The 27094-nt window shown below is 45.5% G+C and overlaps 1 protein-coding gene across 1 annotated transcript in view; it reads right to left on the bottom strand.

The window, feature by feature from the left end:
* Positions 1–26686, bottom strand: part of LOC142576371 (techylectin-5A-like) — a 32870-nt gene extending 6184 nt beyond the window's left edge. Inside the window, exons 1-5 of the mRNA XM_075686473.1 lie at positions 26422–26686; positions 21350–21507; positions 13016–13158; positions 3371–3476; positions 2362–2529 (exon numbers count right to left, since the gene is read on the bottom strand). Of these exons, the coding sequence (XP_075542588.1) occupies positions 2362–2529; positions 3371–3476; positions 13016–13158; positions 21350–21488 (556 nt within the window). The 5' untranslated portion in view covers positions 21489–21507; positions 26422–26686. The remainder of the gene's footprint in view (positions 1–2361; positions 2530–3370; positions 3477–13015; positions 13159–21349; positions 21508–26421) is intronic.
* Between the last annotated feature and the right edge of the window lie 408 nt (positions 26687–27094).

The raw sequence follows: 27094 nt of genomic DNA, 5'->3' as shown, positions 1-27094 counted from the left end.
ACTCACTGCTCACTGCTTGGAATAGCATCACGCGTGCTTCCAACTTCTTGGACCACTATGGCAGCAGATTCTGCTCTTTCATTCTGCTCTTTTTTCTTTCATCATATGCTAGCCTACGCTAGCATATGATGTAAACAGTAGCAACGAAAACAGAAAATTAGGCATATATTAGCATTCTTCGCCCGTGCCTTGCATTTCTTGTTAAGAGAAATAGAGTCCCGCTATAACTCGCTATCTGTGAAAACTTTTAAAACAGATGTATGTTAATGTCATGTCAAAAAGAAAGATATAGCTGCTAATATCAAACCCACCCTCATAAATGCGAAGTTTCAGAATGTGCCTGGTGCAAAGTGTTTTGAAGGAAATTTGCAACAAAGCCGGTATTGGTATTTTCCTATTCATGCGGTTTCATATTACCTTTCTGGGTACTTTTCGAATGATGTCTTATGATGAATGATGTCTTTCTATGCCAGGAAATGGGAAATAGTGCTCGACAACTCCATAACTTCTTGCCATTTAAATGCACCAAGCAATTGCCATCTGGTTTGCATAACAACCACCAAATATATTGCTAAATATTACAATTTTCACTTGTATTCTACCCGCTCCATTATCGATGCTTCCTTCATGCGCACAGAAAGCCTATTTTTGGTCCGCTTAACATAGTACCTGAACAACACCCGCCTAAATCAACACTAATTATTATGTGGAATAAAGGAGTAGCGGCTATTTTTATTCAATGCTGCATGCAGCTCTAACCGAACAACGTTACTTTTGGGACGTACAGAATGATAAATTTTGAGATTTTATTACCGTCTCTTATAGGCACCCTCAGTGCATAATAGTATTGTCTTAGCGCAAACGTTTTCTTTTACTACCGTTTCGCTACAGGTACGGCAAATATATCTACTTGATATTTTTGGTGTTAAGATGCCAATTTCTAGACTAAGTTCCTCAAATAACCACACAATATTTCAGAACTGCTATTGTTTCTTTGAATACACATTTCTTGTTAATTCACAAGAGATAGCTGCTTTAGCGTGGAAGTGTGGCATGACGTTTCTTCGATACTTTATGATATACCGAAAAAAAATGCGAGTTGCGCAAAAAGGGTGCACACAAATTGAACTCCCTTGAGTTCAACTGAAAGTGCAGGTCGGCAGGCGGCCGCCATACCAAAAGTGTTTTTATTTGTTGCTGACTCCCTAATTCACACAAAAATAGCATTTTAGTCACTTATGAGCCCTAATAAGACTAGTGTTTTGCCCAACCACACACATTCAAAATAAAAGAAGGCATGTTGTCTCACTTCCTTCAAACCCTCGTATCTACATTCTAATGTACTGAATATGCACCTACAGGGTCCAGATTCCGTGCTTTGCTGTGATGAGGTACGTTCTGTTCTCTGGAATAATGAATGACCTGGCATGCTCTAAACTGTTCGATTTTGAATGCTTGAGCATTTGTATGCCTAACGGAAGAAGAAACCCGCTCGTCCATCTGTCCCGTATGGCGATCCCATTCAAGATAGGGCCCGAAGTAGCGATTGATTTGACCTTCGTGTTGCCGAACACAACCCGCGCGAAGCTATCAGCACTCGACGCACTCTATTACAACAGGAGATTGCTTTCATATTGGGGCCGAGCCGGTGAGTCATACGGAATAGCCGTCTGAGTACGGTTCATTACGGTTCCTAATACTTCGACGTGAAGGGATGCGGATTTAAGGTAGCGTTAACGGATGATAATGATCGGAGCGTCATTAGCGCACCTGGCGCCAACACCTGCAGTAGCTTTCTTGCGCTGCCGCCCGCAACAGTTTGTGTTGTCGCAGCCCTGTCTTTTATGCTGGTAGGATAAAGTTTCATAATATTCATAGTGTCACCGGGCTGGTGCTTAGGCAACACCCAGAGGTGTTTCTGCGTGAACTGTTATGATGGAGAAGATACGACGCCGCTGGGAAGGTGGAGCTTGTGATGGATACATGCGAAAAGCAACATGGATGTAAGACCTATAGTCAAATTCATAACCAGTGAGAAATATATAAACGGCGCTGTCATATGTCACGTTTCCATTGAGAGGGCTGCGCATTCGAACATATACTCGACCTTGTTGTGACGCACATAATAACATGGATTAGCACTTCATACATTTTTGGGAGACATGTGTGCCGCCGCTTTTGTGAAATGTTTCGTTTTGTTGCTGTGTTGGCGAAGTAAATACCAAACACAGATGAACTATTTTTGGGACGCTATTGAGTTTCTATCGTACTAATGTGTCAATACGATCTGACGAACGTACACTATAAACACCTGCACACAACAAAGGATGGCAAGAGAGTGCGCATACGTTGAGTTCTCACCTCTTTTTCCTGTATAACTTCCCAGATGAAGCCTAAAGAATCGCTCTTCACTCGCTACGGTGAAATTCTGGTAGACAAGGGAGACAGTTTCTTGCGTGCTGTTGCTCAATACGACACGCAGATCCATATTCTCCTCACCGGACGTGAGTACGTGGAGGGCCTTGTTGCCTGTAAGCAAAAAAGTGCATACCAAAAATATAGCTTCAAATTTAGGTTATAACGTCGCGAACTGGCAAAAGTTTACTGTACCACTGATGCCATTAAATGATCATATCCCCCAAAGCAGAGGTAAGTGCTTTTCCTCTAAACGACATCTTCTGGGATCCTCTTTTAGCGTCAACCAGCTTAAGGTATCTTTTCAAGTTCCACTCTGTGACGTCTAGGATCCCTGATAGTCCTTTTCAGAAACATCTACAAATTAAATGTTCAAGTAGTTGCAGCAATGGCTCGTGTGTATGGCTTTTCATTACTGAGCACGAGTGCGCGACCTCAAACCGCGACCGCAATGGCCGGGCTCAGTCAAATTGCAGTTCATGCAGCCATTTTCCTGTTATCCTTTTGCTGTTATATTCTTGAAATGAATCAATAGCCCAATAGCTTTAAACTGTAATGCCTACTTTCCTATACTTGCAGAACACCAGGAAGTTCTCCTTGTATAGACAACAGTAGGCAAAACTGTGTTGCATTCACCAACGGCCGGCGAATGCACAAAGAGACCTGAATACAGGTAGGCAACCAGATTGTAGAGGGTGGATGAGCAAGATAGATAATCTAGAATTGTACTTCCCCACATGCTTTTTATGGATGCAGAAGTTGGTGAAATAGCCTATTGGTGAAAGTTACGGGTACGCTCGTTATTCATTGAGATACTAATTGGCACCTTTCTTAGGAAAGGCACAATGACTCGTCATGTTCGATTGTCTAAAAAGCTCTCAACGCTCAAGTGCCGAGCAGTGACCCTTGCAACTCTACTTCAGAACCTTCTTGCACTTTACAGGCTGCATCGTACCGATCCAGTATTCTTCAGCGGGATTTCCGAATCCATTGGCGTACTCGGTCCAGTTTCGGTAGAAGTAGTATGCAGGGTTTCCGTACTGGCCGCGGTGTTGGATAACCTAAAATAAGGAAAAAAACCATCATGGAAGCATAAATATGCGAAAGCTTGCCCTACTGCTTTCACTTTTACCATAGCGATATGGGGCCAAAGTCGGCGCAGAAGGTTGAAATCTTTTTTGAGCAATAAGATGCCATACCTGAAAAGAAGTTAGCTGCAAAAACCTCATTGTTGTATGGTATAATAACATGCAGCCGTGAGATGCTGATAGGAGAGCATCGCGAGTATTTAGAAATATAAAATCTCTAAACAGAGCGACTGTCGTCGTTGGAATAAAGAACACAGTATTTGCTAAATAAGTGTGGTGGGTGTCACATAACCAATGATAGAAGTTTGGATTGAAAAGCTTAATTGAAGTCCAGCACGAACCAAGTGGCACATGTCGAGTGCTCCAATTCCACGCAGTCCATGAATCTGGAGAGATCCGTGTCGGTACGAAAGAGGTCCATTTAAGAGCGGCACGTATGTACACATAAGCACATACTGACAACCATGTTGGTCTAATAGTTGGTCCTGAATCCTGTTACCTCAGAACAACAGTGCGGTACTTTCGACCTTTAGACCTCGGATTACCCAGTGACTCTGGTAGGCGTGACAAAGTTAGATACAAACATAGATGAATACATAAGAAGCCCCCGGGAAGTGCCTGAAATGCCCAAACAATGCTTAAGCAAATGAAACTATGGCGCATCCCATCTCACAATGAATATCGACGGTAATTCGTTCGCATTGAGTCATTATAGCGACCCATTGTATTCCCACCGATGAAACGAGTTATGTATGAGGAGAGCACTGCAGCGTGTCTCCGTTTTTCCGCTTCCGTAAGAATACTCGGCGCCATTTGACGCCGCCACTGCAAACCCTGTGCATAGCCTCCTAAATGCATGGCCTGCCGACGCGTGTTAACGCTGAGCAAGGCGTCATGCGGTCACTGGCTCCTCGCTCGCACTTCTTTCTGAACAAGCAGCACCATGTTGTGACACTGCCGAGAAGTCCGCGAGTAGCATCTGAGACGAAAAGCCTGATGCGCCGGTGCCTGTGAATGCTGTGGATTGTTCCTTTCATTGCCGCACAATAAGTAGCACATACTCAAAGACTGAAGTTGGCGAGGCATCCATTGAAGAGCGGAACAAATCCTATTGCATCCATGGCGCAGCTCGCTAGAGCATTCGCGAGGAAGGCGTTCATTTAAAAGTCAACACGCCCAGCGGATTTCTGGCGCAGCCTGCTAATACGTCGGCTTGCTGTGCTTGAGGAACCCTTGTAATGGCGGTGCTGATGCGCTCAGCAACGGAGGAATTGAAAGGACTTCTATCGTCATTATAGAGAAGCGTATATCCAGTAGCCCTTGTCTAGTTACGAAAACACTGCCGTTCCCAACCTCCTTTTTCTTTCGTGTCCGTGCTTTTTCACCCCGCAATATTTTCCGTCTTTCATTTCGAATACCATTGCCCCAAGTGCAGTGTAGAAAGCCATAATCTCTTCCGGCTAACGCCCCTGCCTTTTCCACCGTGTTTATCTCTCCCTCTCACTAGTTATACAAGTTCGCTTCAAATAAGTTCATTGGAGACCAAGTGGTACATACCAAGTAGGCCAAGTGTGCGTCAAATAGCTTCCCCAAAGGCAATATCTACTGTTACGCCTCAAATCCGCCGTGCACATTCCTTGGTGATCTCTACGAGAGAGCCCTTTCATCAGCGCAGCCCAGATGGCGACGGGGCTGGCACCGACTGTGACGCGAAAACAAAGCAGCTCACTTCGTGGCGACAACAACAGCCAACCTCTCTGGAAGCGGTAACGATCGCGAAGACCAGTCTCCTGACCTTGACAAGCAGACCGTCATTGAGTCAGTTTATTCAAACGACTAATAAGAAGTGCATGTGAATCATCTGGGCCCTTAGCCTTTTCGGCTAGACTTGGGCCCATGCAGGAAGTTTTACAGCTTTGGTACAGTGAGTAGGTACTGACGTGGGCTCACATGTGTGAACTCAGACATCTAGGGAGCTCAGTCATCTAAAGTGCTCCTCTATGGAGTGGGCTCTTATACCTTGCCACAACTTTCTGTGGCAGTGCAGCCAACGCTATGGAGCCGAGTCACATCCGTTTTGCTACGCCCCTGCATGTAGTTCAATATTGAAATGATATTTACGCTATGCAGGGTAAAAAAAACGCTGCAGTAACTTCCTCTTTTTTAATGCAAAATAATAATTTAATAATAAAAAAAGTTGCCGTGTAGAAGAAATTTATGACTCGCTATTGGATGCTTCGTGGATTTCTTGCGTCCATATATCTTTTTCCATCACCTTCGAACGAATAAAGTGTCCCTGGGTTGCAGCACGTCAACGTCTGCTGCCAACGCACGTCCACAGCGTTCCGTGCCCCAGCGGACGGGCATATGTGGCTAGGTTTGTCGAAGGAAAAGGTGTCCACGCTCGGGCCGAGAAAACCTGGTACAGCATAGGTGATTTTTAACACCCGTAAACCTGAACCTTTATTTGTTCGGTAAAATGATCTTGTTGTGGACGCAAAAGACGCGAACTGCATTTGACTGTAAGTCTTGGCATAAAAAGTGGTAAAGCCCAATCTATCGCTGCTCACGGAGACTCTGCGTCACAACAGCAAACATTATTGCTAGACCATTCGATGTGTTGTTCACCTTCGCGGTACAGAAATTAAATTTAGACTTGCAAGGGATGGCATTTTTGAGACCACATGTTGTGATGCTGGTCTGGGTCAGGTCGGATCTCATGGTCGCAGATGAGTGTTACGCCCCGAATCCGCCATGCACGCTCTTTGGGTACTACCCACAAAGGACGCCTATCATCAGCGCCCATCCCAGACGGCGACGGGGCCCGACACTGACTGTGATGCACCAGAAAAGGAGCTAACACCAAGGCGACAAAAACCGCCGCCCTCCGTTAAAGCTGTAATGACCATGAAAGGCAGTCGTCTGTCGCTTACAAGCTCACCGTCAAGGAGATCACACAAATTGATGAAAGAGGCCAAAGTCGATGACTTTTGAGGGAACAGCGTTGGCATCGAGTTCCGTAATTGCCACGTGGTTGCCTCGTAGGCGGCGGCGATCGCGCAGCATTGTAGACGAAGTCCACCGGAACGGCGCAGTTCCATGAGCGGGATGTCGCGAATGGTTCCTCGAATATCATTGGCCGATACGCAGTCATGTGATTCCTTTGTCCGTGCGTAGTCACCCATGGAAGACGACTCGTATAAATGTAGACAGAGTTGGTGCAGTGACTGTGTCCTCACGCGTGCTAAATTGTATGAGCTAAGATATTTATTGTGCTCCTACATGGAGCGGGCTTCAATATCTGCAGTCAGTGTAGATACGTAAAACGTTGCCACTCCCGAATACTGTTGCCTCTGCCTGGAGGTTTCCCGGCCTAAAAGGCACTCCGAGTCTCAACACCACCCAGTGCCGCATCTACTGTGAACCATGTCAGCATGATGGAGGTTCTTTACAGAGCGGCACATATGTACACACTGTCACCTACTCAGTGATACAAGGTGGTCCAATGATTGCTTTAAAAGCCTGTCACATCATTACAGCAGCTCGTTAAGTTAGCCATTCGACAACTGACTGCCAGTGAACTTGGTAGCCGGGGAAACGGTTAGATAGAAATGTACAAACATAGATACAAACGTAGTTAGACACATAGATACACTGGCATCTATCACGCTAAGAATGCTGGCGTATCAAACACAAAAACGTAACAAGTAGAAAATAAGACCTCTAAAACCAAAAGCTATGGGCTAAAAAATTTGATGAAAACAAAAATAACAAGGAACTTGATAAACAGCTGCTCGATAAGCCACAGTATAGCAAGAATACTTACACGTGTGCTTATCTTCATCGGGCGACACGTTACGCCGCCTAACAAAAGTTATCGCACAGTGCAGGACGCGCCTGCACGTAAAAGAAGTTTCTGGAATGTTATCGATGGTTCCGACCACTGTCTTTCACCGCAACTTGTGTAATCTGATTTCATGTATGCGCGACGCGAATAGTGTAGAACTTTCTGGAAGACACGCGGTTACGAGCGATTACTCTGGAACATTCGACGACTGATGTATAAAAGCGGACGCGCTTGACCCGCTGAACAGATTCTCGACGATCGCGGGCCGTGTTCGCCGCTATCGTTGTGCTATTAGTGTAGCCTATTTTTGTGGGCACAGGTTCGCCCAATAAAAGTTTGTTTTTTTCTTTCACAGTATTGTTACTGTGTTCTTCAACGTCACCACCACGTGACAATAGTAACAAGTCGAGGACAGGAGCATACATTCAGAAGAGAGAAACTTTGACAAGATAGGAGGAGGGGTGTTGCTGGAAAGAATCCTTAAAAGGGGGTGCTAAATTTCGAACGGAAAGGAGACACCACGTTTCGAAATATCTTCCTGGGTAGACTACACAAGAACGGCTAATAAAACGGAAGTGCTGAAAACAGCAACAGTTATTCTGGCAGTACAGATGCCAAAGATAATGGGCGTTGCTCCATCGGCAACCCCGATAATATGGGAGGTGGCAGTTGTAAGGACTTTCTTCAGGCGGCAACGAAGATGGTTGCTCATTACCGTGTTATAGGCTCCGGTATCAACAAGCGCTGGGACATGTGCACCGTCAATTTCCACATCGACTATATTGGGCCTAGTCGGCAGGGTGAGACGCTTTGGCAGAGACGTCGACAATGCAGCGTCACCTCCGGGAGCTGCATCTTTTATTTTTCCAGAGGTACGCGCCCAGGTAGGAAACACGGCGGCAAGCGACGGGTCTGGGATGACCTGGACGATGGGCGACGACTTTGCGGCGAACGGGAATGGTGACTACTTGGCGACAGTGAACGACGGTGCCATGCGGTCGTATCGTCAGTGGCTCGGCATGCGGCTAGAAATGGCGAAAACTGTTGTCTAGACGAGGCGTTTTCGAGAACGGCATGGGGAACCAGGGGCTGCGAATGTAGCGGACGACGTTACCAATGGGGTGACAACTGAAGCAAATAGGTTGGTCATCCATTGTTCGCCACTCTGCCATGTTGCGAGAACCTCGAGAGACCCATTCATTTTGGGTATGCACGAGCGAAAGACGTTTGGCCGGACGAGGAAAGGCCACCATTCGAACAGAGTGAAAGCCGACATTGGCGAGTTCTTGTCGCACAATAGCCTGAGCAAGGAGAGCCATAGGAGCGCGTGTGTTGTTGACAGGTGGGTACAGAGGCGCAATGCACATGGGTTCAAGCTCACGCTTCACAATATTCGTCAGCTACTCTAATGGCTGCTGACGCTGCCACGCAGGACAGACCTGTCGGTCTTCACGCAACGACGTTGCAGCCGTACGTATTGGAAGCCGTGTAAATGACGGGTAGATACGATGGCCTTTCACTTGCTCGAAACGGTTGTACTCCATGATAACATCATTAACCGAAGAACAGTTTTGATAAATCGGTAGATTGAAGGCTTCATCAACGATACCTTTTACGACATGGCCGACTTTGTCATACTCTGGCATTTCAGCGTAGGCATTACCGCACAGTGCCCGCACGTCTTATGTTTAGGGGAGGTAACTCGGTGGATGTCTCAACAAATGATGCCACCGTTTTCTTGGCATTGAACTTGCGACCTAACGGTTTTCAGAACAGATCTCGCAGCTTCTGCTTGCAGCTCTCCCAGTCACGTAGTTCTGCTTAGTTATTCTGAAACCACACCCGCACTGTTCCCACCAGCTAAAAAAAATATGTTTGCGAGCATCAGTGTGCATCCCATTTGTTGCGGCTGCTGATCCGCTCATACATCTCCAGGTACTTGTCGACGTCAGCACCATTGTTGCCGCTGAAGGTTCCCGGATCACTCGGATGCGTGAGTACGAGAGTCCATGCAAACGACGCAGTCGACGGAGCCGTTGCCAAACCAGGCACCGACTCCAGCGACATCGGTGAAGAACCGAAGCGGCGGCCACTGCGAAGCTCTGTTCTGAGTCGTTACCCCGCAACTCCACGAAATCTGACTAAAAGGAAGCCCGATGCACAAACGTATGTATAACTATTTAAGTAAGAAAAAGCTAGTGGCAAACGCGCAGGCTGGTAAAAAGGTCACAGTTCCCTTCGACAGTCCACCACTTCCTCTGTCTCCCTCTTGCGCTGCATGCTCCAGTCCAATCACACCATAACAATACGAAGATGTAGAAAATGACTTTACGGACTTCATATTAAGGTGAAGCGAGTGTCTGCTGAGATACTCAAGAACGTGAAAGGGTCTATATTTCTTGGTAGATATATGCGAAACTCCCGAAAAAAGGAAAGGTACTAGATCAGAACATGCAATAATATCCCAACTGCTCTAATATAAACAGAGCAGGTTGGTAAGGCTCCGTCTCCAGCTATGCGATGGAAGCGTAGGATAATTATGTAAACTTGAAAAGTGGTAGTAGCTTGTTGCCAGCAAGCGATGTTTATGTTCACACGCGCGTACATTATATTTATTTTTCGCTGACCATTTTTACATAGGCCAACTAACAGCTGTTTTTCGCTCAGCGCGAGGTTTACGCGCATACGTCGCAACTGTCTCGAATATTGTCGATGATTCCATCTATTCTTGCTGTTGTCGGACGTGCATTGTGTAATCAGCGCGCATTCGCGATGCGAATAGCGGTGTACACTCTAGAACGGGCTCGAGGAGCTACGATTACGTTCGAGTTTAGCATGACTCATTTGTAAAAAGCCGACGCGCTGGACCAGCGGATCAGATTTTGACGATCGCCCAATGCACTCGCCGATTGATATAGTAGTGTTCTGAGTATGCCTGGTTTTTTGGACACAGGTTCGCTCAATGAAGAGTTAGATTTATGAACGACTGTTTTGGTGAATACCTGGCTTACCGTTACTACAATGCAACGTTGTGTACGGTACACATGAACTTTTTCTGTCTAGGCTCAATTAGTATGGTACTGGAGTTGCTTGTGCTATTCCGTAGAACTGATGCGCAAGTTTGTATCATGGGGCTAGTGACATGGCAACAAAGTTCGTTCTCACGTATCGTTTTTAACGAGATCGCCAGCACCGTCGCAGCTCCGGCCTCGATTATGCAGCTGTATGGGAGCGAACCTTCATTCTCGCGAGTGTCCCGGCTGATTCGGCGCAACCGCGGGCATCGCAGGATTGGTTTGGGAAATTGAAGTGACGTGAGCACGCATCGGGACTCAGCTGAAGAATGCCCTTGCAGGGGATGATCTCCACGCCAACATGCGCCGCAAGTGGTGCTACACGCCATACGAACTCACCGTCCTTTTCGGCGGTCAGGTACAAGCAGTCCGATGCTTCCCTAGTTCGGAATCTCGACGAGCCCGCTGCAGATGACCAACATGCCCCTAGCTGCTTTCAGGGGAACTTTTCGACCGACTATGACTTTTTTACGCAGTTCAAAGTTTTATTTCTGTGTTCATCGCGTATCCTTCTCTCTGTATGTTGTGTTAAAGTAGTGTTCATCGAAAGTATTACCCAGTTTTACTCCTGACAAGCTAGCTAATTTTTTTATGATTGGAGGGACCAGAAAGAAAATTTTCCACAGATTGTTACAAAACTCTTATCATTACTCCCTAATTCAAATTTTGAGTGCAGCTATTAGATTTCCGAATTCGCTATGTATTGTGGCAGGGAACCACGGCCCGTATTCAAAAAAACGTTCTCACGCTAAAAGCGTTTGTGCCACAAAATGGTGATATCAGACATATTATTAGCGACGGCGACCAGCAAATAAAAAACAGCCCTTCCGAAGGAAAAATCATAGGGTCTCAATATTTCTTTTTAGACGTGAACGGGAAAAGCCTACATTTCTTGATCTTATCATACGCCTCATTATCTTTGCCTGCTCTCTCTTTCTTCTTTCTTTTAGTTATTACTGTTCTCTACTAAACATTTTTAGTCATTTGTAATCAATTGTGGTCATTACAAGCCGCCGTTAGACATGTTGGTCATATCATGGTCATCAGTAGTCATTACAAGTCATTTCAGTCATTATTAGTCATTACTGGTCATTACTGAGCATCTTTAGTAATTTCTAAACATTTGTACTCGTTACAAGTTCTCCTTAGACCTAATGGCCATTTCACAGTTATTACTAGTCATTACTGCTCACTAGTAAGCCTTTTTAGTTTTCTGTAATCAATTGTGGTCATACAAGCAGTCATTAGATATATTGGTCATTTCCTAGTGATTAGTAGTCATTATTAACTTCTACCAATCTCCTTTATAGCGTTATCATTCACTATCTGTCGCTATCAATCACTTTTCATTTGTTATTCTGTCTTCAATGGCAGGATGATGTTTTGGCGGGCACTCCTGCGGTCAGATTCTGCTGACAGAAACCTCATCATCAGCATAAAAAGGCTTTCGCCTTTAAAACGTTATGAATTGGCCCCGTGATTCTGAACGACAGGTTGCTCCTAGCGGCGACGCTGAGCTTCTTCTCGGGGAGCTCCTTTAGCAGCAGCGGCAGATGAAGCATTCGCACCGGTTGCGACACTCATTGTTCAGCATCAAAGCGTGAGCAGGGGACCCCGTAGCTCCCGCTGAGCGCCTTCCCTAGCGGCGGCGACGGCGAAAGCGAAATAATGCATGCGCAATGGCTGCTAAGCCTACGCCAGCGTTTGCTTATGCACTGGCTGCATGCCTGGTCGCCGCCGACACTCCGCTTACGTCCTCACCCTATCGTCACACCGTCGCCCGAATTCCGCCTCATGGTGCCGTTGCACCCTCCTCTCTCCTATCCTTCTCCCACATCGTCCCTTACACGGCTTTTTTTATCCCCCGAGGCGCCCCAGTTCCCTCGCAAATTTTGCTATACTAGTTCTCTCGGTTACCCGTGATGCCGACGCGGTAACCATTTTAGAAAGGGAAGGTATGCTAGAGCGGAACGCACAATTGTCAATAAATAGATTAATATAATTCTTATGATCTTTTCATAAAACACGCTCACTCAGATGTATACAATGAAGACGTTTTATGTGCGATAAATTTAGGTTTTCGCTTATTACCTTAGCGGGGCCTTCCATGGCAAATGCCATAGTGCTGCCTGAGGCAACACCACTAAGTCCAGTTCGGGGAAATTATTTCGAACAAGTACATGCAAGAAAGTGTTAGGCTCGACAGGTTATATAGAACCTTAAACCGTAGTGTAGTTTATAAAGTGGCGTAAATTTATTTCAGGTGCAGCAGATGCACGTACGGCTTTTATATAGACAGTGTTGATATGAACAGCGGCTTATTTGAATTTTTAACGGGGACATATTGCACAAAAACGCCTGTGAGACAAAAGTACTTCGCATACGTGGATTCAATTGAAGCTGTGGAAGACATGCACTCCTAGGATAACAACACATAACCTGGACTGTGTTCGACTTCATAACCAATGGAAGCCAACAGTTGTAATTCGCCAAAGCGGCATTATGAATTCCACGAAGTGGAAACTCGCTTGTGCGAATGGAACAGCACAATGCGCCTCAGCGTATTGTGCAGACTATAAAAAAGTCCTTACTGTCCAACCTCCACCGTCAGTGTCCATGTCGCAGTATACATTCTGTCCTGAAGTGCCAGTGGCCTCATGGAACACGGTGTACACACCGCTTGTGTTTTGGCCGTTGTGAAGGAGGTCTGCGCAGTGTCGAGGTTGGAAGGAATCTGAAAGAACAAAATAACGCCAAGAGAGCTTCTATAGCTACATGATATTATTTGTATACCTCTGCTTGTTCGCTAAAATGCCGTTGCCGTAGAACTCGTTTCGCTAAGCTTCACGTCACAGTATGGGCTGACAGCATCGCTTATGTAGAGCCAACGTGGTTGTTCTCCTGTAATTGCCATTTCATGAATGTGAAGGGCCGAGTTACCGCAGTTTACCGTCCCTGAATGGCGCTTGTTATTCGCTGACCACCTTCGCTTTTTTATATGTATGACTTCAAGAACGGATGGTATCTTATTGACACTTTAGAGAAAGGATTTTTTTGTAAACGCTGGCCCAGATTCTTATCAAGTTTTCTTGATGCCTTCACATCTCATGCTCACCTACGGATTGATGACAGTCGCCCGCAATACGCAATGCTACACCAATTGTTTTTTCAAACGCCCGTAAGATGTAGCGCACATTGTATCGTGTAGCATGCCGATATCGCAGTAGAAGCCGGGCCTGCTAAAAAAAAAACTTCTTCCCCGCACCTCCTAGAAATGGTAAACCAGCGAAGCGGGAAAATGCTGCCCCGACGTCAATCGCTGGGTTTATTCCGACGGTTTGTTCAACTCTTTCTCTATTAATGGTTACGTCTCTGTGTCTCTCAAAGAGGTTACCAAAATGTGTGGTTTGTGTTTATCAGAGTGTTTATTTGAAATGCCACACAATGGGCTTAGCAAATTCGCCTTCATGGAGGGGTGCAATGAGTGGTTCATTGTGTTAATCCAGCGAGTTCATCAAGGCTTTTCTGAAATATGTGACACATTTGTGCTTCCTAATGCATTATTCATAGTGTTTCTGACTGACCCGTGCACTGTAGTTACCAAATAAGACACCGGGTCCGCACATTTCATTACCTTGAAGACAGGGACACATCTTGGAACCTATTTCGAAGACCGAGAGACACAGCTGCGCATGTGCCCTGCTGCGAGAGAGAAACGACGTCACTATTGGCGCAGATAATGGTGCGCCGCAGCTGCTGCCGGAAGGTTTCTGTGGTCGGACCACGAGTGTTTCGCCTAGGCATATGCAGAGTCCCTTTAAATGTACTTCATTAACTGTGCCATCACGGTGTTGTCTTCACCATGACACGCTGGGGGTTTGACCACAGAAACCCCTCCGTCGGAAGCTGTGGCGCGCCATTGGCTACACCGATAGTGACGTCGTTTCTCCCTCTCCTACTTTGTAATGGTAAGGCCCCGCATCATTCGTTCTCCCGAGGAGGAGCTGGCCTACGAACAACAGCGCCGAGAGCAGGAGCGGGAGAGTTCTCGTTAAGTCGCGCCGACGCCTCTGCAGAAGACCGGGCCCGCAATGCGGAGCACAAGCGGCAAAGTCAGGCCGAGAATCTGGCGGATCGGGTCCGCGACGTAGAGCAGCGACAACGTCGACGTGAACGTAAAAACCGGGGCCGCACATTTCAGCCTGGCTGGTTTGCCACATGCACGGAGTGCATGGGCGGTGTTTCAGTTTGTGTTTCAACTCAACGAGAACTTTGTCCGTCCTTCAAGTAGGACGAATGTTATAGCCCATACCCCCCCCCCCCCCTAAACTATGGCTCATGCCCCCGCAGTAGGCTTTCTCTGATTCGACCACGAGTGTTTCGCCTAGGCATATACAGCTTCGAGGTAAATCATGCCGCTGCTAGTAAAAGTCACTGACTGTCGAGACCCTGATGCACATGTGAAATCAGTCAGATACGTGGTACCAGAAGTGACCAGCCCGCGTCTCCGACCACGGGTACAGCCATGACAAAGATTCAGCCGGCAGAGTGACAACGCTTTGGTGAAAACGCGCCTGACAACTGACGGAAGTTGAAGCATTGAACGTAGCTTTCCTTCATCGCAACAGGGCCAAAGGAACCACAAAAGCAACTCAGTAAGGCTCCGAAAGCAGCCATCTTTCTTCACCTCGGCATGCAAGAGGCCATCGTTTTACGTATTAATGAGCGATAAAGACTATGCGAACTACGACAAACTGGTGGACGCTTTCGAGGTATATTGTTCATCGCAAACCAACAAAACATATTCGAGGTACGTGTTATGCCACAGAATGCAAGCGGATGGATAGTCATTGGAAAAGTTCTTCGTGGCCCTACAGCTGAAACAAAGGAGCTGTATTTTGGCAGACTAAAAGACTGGGTGTTGGGGGATCAAGGAGTTGGCGGAACTACAAGCAGGAACCTTCGAGAAAAAAACTTTTAGCCTAGAAGGACTCAGGCATTGAGACAACTGTAGAGGGAACAAAAGCAGAATAAGTTGGACTTGCGCGAAGTAGAACGTGGGGCGAGGAAAAATAGTGTTAATCCGGTAACGCACGTCAACGAAAATGAGCAAGTCAGATGCCAAGTACACAGCAGATACGGCTACTGTGTCAGAGGTCACAATCCTAGACCATGCTCAGCTTTTGCTAAAACTGCTGCCGAATGCAACAAGCTAAACCATTTTGGTGTTTGCTACAGAAGGAAACAACCAAGGGCTGAAAACGCAGCACAGCGAAGCGACGTCGTGCAAGGCAGCATTAACAATATTTAGACTTTTTGGAAATATTTGCGGCTGGTACCCTCAGCATCTATGAGCGAAGGCGTGGTTGACTTGTTATAACTTGCATATTTGGCGGTGCCGTAAAGTTATGGTGGATGCGGGTGCTGAAGCGAACTTTCATTATTTCGCTATGCACTTTGGAGGCATTGACTGCCGGACAGCGTGCCCTGGCCACAGAAGCTATTCTTCGCAGTTACGAAAGAAACGAAATTAAGCACATAGGAAAGACCCGCTTCTATGTTTAAGTAGGATTCCAGAGCCATGCGGTGGATTTTTTCGTCCTGAGAAAAAAGAAACAGGCCACACTGCAGCTTGAAGGGAGTGAAAAGTTCGGTTTTGTGAGTATTAAGCAAGGATTTGACGTGTAAGGAAGAAGCGATCTGTGTAATCACTAACTGCCGGAATTTAAAGACGTGACAGTGTTTTTAAAACTGTGTTGTGGAGGAGGAGGAAAAGTACACAAAGGACAGGATGGATGCCGAACTTTCAACTAGCATTTACATAAAATGGCTGGCTGTATCATGAAAACAATCGCTCAAGTCAATCGATCCACCTGTCCAGATGCCTGCAAAGAAACGACTTTTTCTTTTCTCATGCTCCGCCACGGAAGGACGTCTGATACACTTAACGCCTGATTTCCTTTTATAATAGACTTTAACTATTTCACGGTCTGCCTGTTTTCTTTTTGCTTATGAAAAGTGTGTTACAGCGTGTTCTCAGGTATTGACAAGCTGCAACGGGAGTACAGAGTTACCTTGGAAAGACGGTGTCCGCCGAGTAGCAGAGCCGGCAAGACGTGCTTCCCTCGTTTGGCTACCTCAACTTAAACAAGAAATAGACCGCCTGAAACCATCAGCCATCATCATGAAAGCTCGATAACTCTCTGATTGGGTGATCCTAGTTGTAACTGTGAGTAAGTATAACGGCAAGTCGTGTATTTGCAGGGAACCCAGGAACATGAATCAAGCGATAAAGAGGGATCATTATAAACTTCCCCTCCATGAAGAGATTGAGACCGAGCTGGCATTCGCGAAGTATTTCAATAAACTGGATGGAAATAGCGGCTTTCATGAAATCCCGCTGGATACAGAAACCTACAGTTACAGATACAGATATAAATACCGATACAGAAACTGCATGTTCATAAGCCAATTCGGACGTTAGGGGTTTTTAAGGCTACAAATTAGGGATGGTTTTGGCGCCGGAAGTGCTTCACAGGACGATAATATACATACCTAAAAGCTTACCCAGCGTGCGGGTTTGTGTGGATCAGATCATTATCTGATGAGCCACGTGGGAAACGCATACGCAGAGGATGTGTACACTTCCAACACTGCTGGCGCCTCTGGCTTAACGCTTAACTGGTATAAATGCATGCTACGGTAATGCCTTAAATGGAGTACATGACTGACGAAATCAGCGCTGCTGGAATAAAACCAAACAAGAACCTAATGAAAGAATTAGTAATATGCTCCAAGACCTTAACCAAAAAAGACTTGCAAAGATACTTGGGTGCCGTGAGTTACTTTTTTATGTGCCTCCCTGACCTGGCTGATTGAATAAAAAATCTTCGTGCCTTGCGGCGACAAGATGCCATTTTCGAAAGTACATCAGTACACGACAGAGAACGGACGCTTCTGCGCGAAATGCTTATGCAAGCACCCCTTCAAGCAGTATGCTGTGTTTAACTTCATAAAAGGGTTAAATGAGACAAAATGTTCCACAGGAAAACTAATTCATATCTATATAGATTTGAACCAAGGCTTTCCGAGTTATCGCAATTAAAAAATTCCTGTACACGTTCATATGACTAACGACTGTAAATATGGAGTGGCCCAGCTAATATTAGCCAATATGTTCATCAAACATTTTTAGGCACGATATAAGGCACTAGTTAAGACCTATGTTGTTCGGTAGTCAAACCTCTGACGACCCAACGCAGTTGGTTTTATAATTGTATTTTTCACTCTCTTTTATATATATATATATATATATATTTGTCGTTCAGCAGCTTGGCTAACGTTGCTCGGATACACGCTACACTGAAATGTACATGCCCAGTGAAGCGCTCCCGAGGCAGCTGCATGGGCAAGCTACAAGGCAGCAATCTATTTACACTTCTGCGTTTGCGAGGGATAAACAATTTTATATTGTGGATTCAACATTTCATTTTGGGAAGGTGGGTAGAAGGATCCTGAGGCAATGAGGCCCGCCACATTATATTGAAAGACATAAGAATCATCGCGGAGGTCTGCAATCAAATTGGGAGAGATTAGAAGACTTCTTTCGTGGGGAGCCTACATGTTTATTCTAAAAAACAGTACCAAAACTTTCGTAAGAAATTGTGAAAGCAAATTCGGGCTTGTCAGGATTTTCACGGCGCTGACGCATGCAGTATTGGCTTCGCAGTAATCGGAAACAATGAAGTGATTTCACCGAGTATGAATATCCTTGTTTACACCTGAAATATTTCTGTAAAAAAAGTATGTGCGTAGCAGTCGTGGTGTTTACAGAAATATGTTCCAAATATAGGCACGCATACTAGAAGAAGAATTAATAAAAATTTCTTAAATAATTTTTCTATTCAAGCCTGGGGAGTTTCTTATATGGCAAGTTTAAGGCGGCCACATATGGACGCACCGATATCCTTTTAGACATTAAAAAGTGCCCGCAATTCAAGATTTTTTTTATCCTATTTCGAAACCTAATACGTGCATAAAAGCAACCGGCAAAGTTCCTCTGCGCAGTGAACATACTTTACTGAGGAACTCACCTACAAAAACAGCACGTTCACAATGCTCATAGGCTTTATGTGACAAAGCTTACTTTATTAAAAAAAATCTAATATTCTAGGTAATATACACTTATGGAGGGTATCCTGCGAGCAGCAACAAAGCTGTTCAATGAAAAAAAATAACAAAATAAAGTGCACATTGCAAATTTCGGCCTTACGACCTGCAGTGTTCGACTGCCGCATCGCAAGCGACGGAACACCGTAGGTTTTATAATTGCATGTTTTACCGTGTTTCGTCTTTAACGTTTTATAGCAGCTTGGCTATCGTTAGTAGGCACTTACAGCATCTGATGCTATTTGCACATCGTGCCAAAGTTCTAGCGTTGCTTAGCTTGGAGTCTGTTAAAATTACGTTGTTTTGTGCGGCCTAAAGTGTGCGACTACTACAAGCTTAGGTTCAAGGAAGGTTGGTCTACAGATTCAAGAATTAATAAGCATGAAGAAACTTTGACTGCACTTACAATGAGAGAGAAATCTACAAATAATACTTGGTGTGGTAGCAATAGATTTGAACGCATTATGGTGTGTTGCGTGGCTTTACATTAATTGCTCATTCGAACAGAATCTTCGGCTTGGATGTAGTGTAGCGCAGTGGCGTCACATTGCTTCACGGCAACCGGTGCGGCTGCACGGCTTGTCATCCTCCCCCTACCCTTCAAACCGACCGTTCCTTTTTATATTCCACCATTCGTACTTAGTATATGTAGTACGCATTTTGCATAGCTGCAGTAGCGAAAACAACCTTCGAGCTTTCTGGCCTTGAAGCCATATCTGCATGCGGAAGCACAGCGCTGAGCAAGCGTGTGTAATATCGAGCACCAGAGTGAGCAAAAGAGTAAGACACGACACATTTCACGGTCAACGACGCTTTGTTGCGTATCTTATCTCTGCTCCTCCGGTTGCTTTTGCTTTCATAAGTAGCCCAGTAGAGAGTTCTTAAAGCGATCACCTAAAAATAATAGCAACTCTAAGCCAAACATGTGCGTCACGTCTCACGTGATGCAGTTGGCGTCGTGACGTATCGCGCCACGCATACAAGTGCCTGAAAGATAATGCCACCTTACGCTGTTCCGTCAGCACTTATCTGCTTCACGCTATTCTGCTCACCCGCCCATTCAGCTGCCCCGGCGCAGACGTCGACCGCAGCCGGCAACGAGCAGCGGAGAAAACAAAGCCTCTAGTGGCCACCGCAGCATCGTCGCCGCTCAACGGGCGGCAGCCCTTCAGCGGACTGCACACTCGGGCAGTACAAGACCCCCCCCCCCCCCTCCCTCCCGTCTAGTGACGCAACTGGTGTGGCGAGTGCATTGTTTCACCGCTTGCTTGCCCTGTCTTGCAGGTGCTCATCGTTATCAAGGTGTCCCGATAGCACACAGAAGGTTCGCTGGATACGAAGCATGAACTATGCGTTGTTGCCAATTCGATAGTGAGGCAGGCATGACTTATATTGCATGCATGACGACCGTGAAGTTGCTCCAATTTGGTATATTTTTGAGCAACAGCGATTTCTGTGCAATGTGTGGTGACGCGTGTGGAAATGCCTATCAGATTGCAGGCGTCGCATACATTTTACAAGCGCCGATGCTTCTTCGTTGTCAAATTTGGGCTGTATTGTTTCTGGGTAAAACCTCTCCCAATAGTAAGTGTGAAAATTGATTCATTTTTTCTTGGAATACTTCGGCTTTTATATCAACGCACCGTGGCAAGAAGAGAAGCAGAGTGACGGTAATGTACTTTATGCGAAGTTTTGTTGAAGTGCCTAGTATAGTTGCTTTGCTCAGGGAAACACAGCGCCTGCTCTTGGGCATAGTATTTTGCACCTACGCGTATGACGTACATCTGGCTATGTAACTCTTTTGCCTAACTGCACACCAAACATCACATGGTCTCATAGTAGGCGACGTGGATGAAGCGATAGAACGCCGGCTATTGCGAGGTTTTGTGCCTCATGAAGGAAGCATTGCGAGCAGAGATGCGTGGCACATAGTTGTAATCAAGTTAGGGACAGTACAGGCTTAACTCTTCAACATCACGAATTAACGCGCGGTCAAACATACCCACAACCCGGCGAGGAGCCCTTTGTGCTTGCTTTTCAAATATTTCGTGGCCTCGAAAACTGTTGCGTAAGTTTCCCTCATCGTGCCGTGGCGTACGTGGGATCCCACCCCACCACCACTCTTCCTACTATTCTACGTGTACTCGACGAGACACTCACGTTTAACCCATGAGAACAGGCAAAGACTCAATGTCCGCACTTGAAGGAGTGTAATGTGATAGCCCTATCACGATTATCAGAATTGTAATGTAACAAGGAAAAGCTCGCGTTAAGGACCACACTGAACATTTTAAAAGACCAATTGGAAATTTGGGGAAAGTTAGTACTCCAAAACGATGACTAGGGAAGCACGAACTGAAAAACCTAAAAAGAAGCATAATAAATAAACACACAAACGCTTGTGTGCGTCTGTGTGGGTGGGTGCGTGCGTGCGCTCGTGTGTTCAGTTCACGCTTCCTTAATCGTCCATGAAAGCACAGTCGCTGCACTGGTATGGATCGCTGAACGAAGCCCAAGCTTGGATTAAGCAGCCTCCAGGAGTGACCCAACATTGACTGCAACTACTCGGCGAGCGGCTGAATTTTGAGTATATTTTCTACGGTATCGCTGTGTTTTACTCGGCATTAAATTGATTGGCGGACAGACAGGTGACCATTGTGGCAGGGTAGGAGGGATGAAGTGCAGGTAAAATAAGTTTAGCTTTAACATTTTCAGTTGTATCTGGGACACGCAGATAAGAGATATATGCAGGTTACCTTGAAGAGCGTTGAACTCCTCCGCTAGCTGCCGTATACGCTCTTGAACGCTTCTGTACGAAGCATGGGCCCGGGGCACCGACAGCACACCACTCGTTGCCGAAGCGACTATGCACAGAATGGCGATTGCACGCTTCATAGTGTCCGGCCGGCTGTACCTGCATTTGCGGGAAGACGTAATTTTGTTGGACCGGGCTAAGGTTACTTAATATAAATAATTAATTTTGCCTTCATATACTTCAGCGGCATGATGCCGCAGGGCTGCCTTGAATATGTGCATAGCCTGCGCAGTGCACCATAGGAGTACTGCCAGCTTACATGTATAAATTTGTTAACTAATGGAAGGCCTGATTTTTCCGTTCACGGAAAATGTAATTTTAACTTGTTACTACACTGTAACTCTCGAATTTTTTTAAAGGGTGATTATATTTACTTGCTTTTATGTATGATAATGGCGAAGGCTATATTGTCGGTTAGTTTAGGGTGAGGTATTACTGAAAACCAAAATTACCAAGAGATATAAATTCTGAGTAATCAGCATTACTTATTTCCTCAACATTGAACCGACATTTCAGTCTGATTAAACAATTACGGGTTAGTTTCGGCTTATTCCATCATGAACAACATTCGGATGTGGAATATCGCTTTTTACCTACACTTCGGCATGGCATAGTTCTTGAATCGTAATTATGAGGACTAACCGTGCGATATAAATGGGGACGCGAAGAAGAAAGAAACATTGCCAACACATTCCCTATGCCATTTCTTATATGTGAAGCTTCTTTATTTTTTTACAACGGTCCATCGAAACACCAAATATGGTATGTACAATATGGAAGCATCTCTATTTAGAAAATTTAGTGCTCTGGTGTCACCACACCACATTGCTATGAGAGATGCTCGGAGAAATTACTCAGCTACTGTGGCGGGTCTTCCAGGGCGAGAGGAAGTTTCATCCAGCAATAAGGCGTATTTAATCGCAAGACACTCGACTTTGTAGAAACGTGCCGCAGCACCAAAGTACCATGAGAGACAGGCAGCAAATTTCAGCGATCAACGCGCCCAATTACTTCTGTTTTCATCCACAGGTAATGCTCATGATCACCTTTAGTGCACAGCATTCCTGTGGGAGTTGACCCCATTCTTTACGTTTATCTGGGCGTTTTCATGGTGCGACCTGTAAGATAGTCCAGTGCAAGATTATGTACCAATAATGTCGCTAGGTATGTGCCAGAGGGTAGAAGCAACTGGGACTAGGGTGAATGTGTCAGGGGACATGTTTCACTGGGCCCTTGGGCATGTGGGTGTGGCCCAGGAACTTCTGCGTGTGTAACCCTCTTCAGTGAACCTTCTTCACGCAAACCTCTGTATGTGCCACTTGGCATATGTCACTGGCCATGTGCTTCTGATGTTCAATGAAGGTTTTTGACGCCTATTTGGGTCAATGGGTGCCACATCAGCAACAGACAGATAGAGCGAGACAGGAAAGGCAGGGAGATAAACCAGAGGCGAGTTTCCGATTTGCTACTCTGCACTGTGTTGAAGGATATAGGGCTTGGGAAAATGGCAGAGAAAACACAGGCGTTCAAACAGGTCGGTACAACTACTTAGTGATTTCTACATAAAATAGTGCATTACGTACATGTCAGCTGTAACTGAGTTCGCTTGGATCTTTTAATTAGGTAATTTTTTGACATGTAACTTGGATAACGTGGTAAACATCTCAACGTTGTCAAAAATTTTCACTACGGAACTTCGCTGGGGTGTTTTATTCCACCTTATTAGGCATACGTCCACGGCCTTCAGAGAAGAGCATCGGCTTTCTGCAGTGGAGGGTGGACCGGTATTTAAAAACAACCATCGGCAACTTTCTCTCCCTCTTTCTCTCCATATATATATATATATATATATATATATATATATGTGTGTGTCTGTGTGTGTGTGTGTGTGTGTGTGTGTGTGTGTGCGAATGAGAAGCAAGCGAACTCCTGAGCCCAAACAATTACGCATGTCATAAAACCCCGCAAAGCCACAGTGGACCACATCGAGGAATTTCTTGTACTTTACTGAATGATTTAAAGAAATGATAAATACTCTAAATGAAAGGGGGGGAAGAAACAAATGGCAGCAGGTGGAATACGAGCCGACGTCTTCGCATTACGCTTGCTATGCACTTACAAATTGAACTAACACGGTGCCTTTTTCCCATCAACTTTCAGGGGTAAATACGTTTTACTACTAGAACTAACCCAGAAGTGTTACCGGTCCCACCACTCACATACCTTGGCGGCGGATGTGCAACATCCTTACAGCCGCAGGCGTCACGAGTGCATGATCCATTTGGTCGACGGCAACTGATCAAGAAACCCGCACTGATACCTGAAGGAATCAATGTTGCCGGATTCGGGACCGTCATAATGCAATGAACGAGAAGAAAGGGAACCAAGGCGCCCGATATTTATTAAGAATACCAAAGGAAGCACACAAACGAAGACACCAAGGACAACATGCACATTTTACTTCTACTTACTGATTGATTTAAAGAAATGGTAAATTATTGTAAACTAGAGAAGAAGAGAAACGAGAGAATTTTCGTTATTCGCTACCATATAGAGCCAACAGACAATGAAGCCAAGGAAAGCACGGGGAAAGTTGCCTGTGGTAGGAAAACAGGAAAGAAAAGTGAAAATGGAAATGAAAGTGGACGAAAGGGGCGACTTGACACCGGTGGGAGCCGATCTCAAAGGCATTGCATGAGTCTTTCACCACCCATTGTGCTTCGGCGACAGCTATCAATCCGTCCACTAATATGGGTTTACGTCTACTAGATGTAGTCCTGGGAGCGTTAGGCAGCGTTACTCAGAGGCATGTGGTGCGGATGACCTCCTTTTTCACCGGTGGTGCCACGTATCACTTGAACTTAGAAGAGCAGGCACGTGGATAAGAAAACCTTCGCGTGTTACCTAACGACATCAAGGCTGCCAGATTCTAGACACTCGCTATGAAAAATGAGAGGAGAAGGGGCACCGACGGCTTCATGTTTTGTTGTAGCAAAACATGAGCGGGAAGCTAAGCGAGGAAAAGCATCGGCGGAAATTAGCTGTTGTTACAACTTAAATCTACAAAATAATGAAGAAAAGAGCAATGAAAGTGCACTAAAAGGAAACTTCCGCACGCGCACCGCCGACCCCACACCTCCGCAATACGTGCATATATATATATATATATATATATATATATATATATATATATATATATATATATATATATATATATATATATATATATATATATATATATATATATATATATATATATATGTAGCATACCTGTTGGCGGAGTTGTCGAAAAATTCGTCTTCCTGCGGTGATCTGCTGGTCTCCTGTCTAGCTAGATGGTAGTACGACCGCCATAAAAAGACGTTCGTTCCGAGTTAGAATCCCTGACAAGGACATTTTTCCTCAAGTTCGAAACTTTATTTCTGAGAAGACTGGATGGGTGTCCTTTATAGCTTCCTGCTACATTCGGGTGGACGATAATTATCCCTCTGAAGAGCGAAGCTACTCTGGAAAAGGTTTTGTCACAAATGAAGCTTTACGAGTTACAGAAATTCGTGTTGCTTGTGACAACCTTATTTTGGTTTAATCCCGCGTGGTTGCGAGGTGGCTATGGTGTTGACCTTATCAGCACGAGATTGCGGCATCGAATGCCGGCCGCGGGGGCCGAATTTTGATCGGGACGAAATGCGAAAAGCCCCGTGTACTTAGATTAGGCTGCACGTTGAAAAACGCATGTGCTCCAAATTATTCCGGAGCTCCCTACTACGGCGTGCCTCATAATAATATCATGGTTTTGGAACGTAAAATTTCAATAATTTAGTAACTTTAATTTGGTGGGTTCTACATTATACATTCAGGCAGCCACATTGTTTTTCCCCGAAGCTATCTCTATGTAATGAATTTATGGTGAATTAGGTGGATAGCTTGTAAGTGCAATGGGTCAGGATACCCACGCTCGAGAAAAGAGAGCGTAAAACGTCACGTGGAGAGACGTGTATTCTTGCGATTGTTCGCGCTGTAAGGCCAAAGCAGAAGTAGCTCATACTTTTTCAACTTGAAGGAGTAGCTCTTTAATGTTCTCAAAGAAACGCTTCGCCTGTGAGCGTCAGCGTTGCACGGATAACAAAAGATTGCAGCGGAGCTATAAATAAGAACTAGAGCCCGTATTCACAAAAGCAATGCCCACGCTATAGATGTTTGTAAAAGAACACGCCAGCCAACCATGATGACAGACATAGTATTAGCAAAGGCGGCTGGCCAATGCGAAACAACACATGTCATCGGAAAGCTTTCTGAATGAGGCCCTATTTTATTGAGCAGGCTTTGGATGTCAGGACAAGCCAATAGGTGAAACATATCATGTAGATAAAATTGTATTGCACATAGCGGTACATGAATACCATGGCCCGCATTCACAAAGTGTTGTTACGCGTGAAGCGTTCCTGCCAGCCAATAGTGGTGTCAGGGCATATTATTAGCGAAGGCAATTAACCAATGAAAAACAGCACTTACGAACAAACAGCTTTGCTAATTGGGCCCTAGAAAAAGTTTGCGAAAATTCGAAAGAGAGAAATTGAAAAGGGAAGGCAGGTACATCAAACAGAAATGTGTCTGGTTGGCTACATTACGCTGGTTAAAGGCGAAAATAGGTTAGAAAATGGGAACAATCGCACGCACGACTTTCTTCGGGGCGAAACACTTGGGAAAGGAGCCTGAGACCTTTTTCTCTCGTGAAATTCACCGTGTGTCCCGTAAAAAGTGGCCGAGAAGACTCGAAAGCCCTACATACATTGAAGACAGTAGCGTGGCCTGCCAGTAGTTGCATGCAATGGTAAAATCTGAAGGCCACTGCAGTACATACGTGGCTGATTGGAATGAAAAGCTTTTTTTTTCGCTTGTGTAGAACAATTTCGCTACGAAACGTTCTGCAGAGGTTTCACAAAATGCATATAAGAGCGAGAGGCATGCGATTAGGGAAAGCGAAACAGAGATAAAATTGCGCGAGGCACTTACCGCAGTTAGAGAAGACACTGACGAGCCAGCACGTCGCAGGGATACTGTTGCCCGGTAAACTGGTACAAGCTATGCAATGCGAAACGATCGGCTTTTATTATGGAGCGGCCGATGTATTTCTCTCGGTAACTCAATGTCTGGTTCTCGAACGAGCACCTGATAGACCTAGCTGGTTATCAGTTGAGATTAAAGACCCTTCAGTTGCGTAGCGCGAAGGAAATTAACACGACGTCTACCATAAAATGCGTGTTGCCACGTAACACGAAAGCAATGATAGGATTGCAACGATTTACTTCCAGGTAATTTGGAAGTGCTCCATAGTCTCCCTTATCTACATTATCGAAAGACAAAACACATGATTTGTTATCGCTGCCTGTTGCGAGATGAAAGGGTTAAAACATGGACCGTATTCTGCGACAATCACTTTCGGCGACTCTATCGCCTCAGCGATACTAAGATTGAGTAAATAAAGCGACTGCTTAGCCTTGACGTCGTCGAAGCATTGCCAACTCGCCCTTTTGAACGCGTGCGAAACCAGCAGTGTGCGCACCGTGGGAGTGCACAGCGGCTCCGGTGTGCTGCTTTCGAGTGTATAGGTCTCAGTACGGATTCTGCACACTGGCCAGGGCTGACCACCACCGCTTTAGGTAAAACGAAGTGAAAAGAATGCACG

Source organism: Dermacentor variabilis, chromosome 3 (genome assembly GCF_050947875.1).
Source record: "Dermacentor variabilis isolate Ectoservices chromosome 3, ASM5094787v1, whole genome shotgun sequence".
NCBI lineage: Eukaryota > Metazoa > Arthropoda > Arachnida > Ixodida > Ixodidae > Dermacentor > Dermacentor variabilis.
The sequence above is the reverse complement of the archived record's forward strand: the minus strand, read 5'-3'. Positions and strand labels throughout refer to the sequence as shown.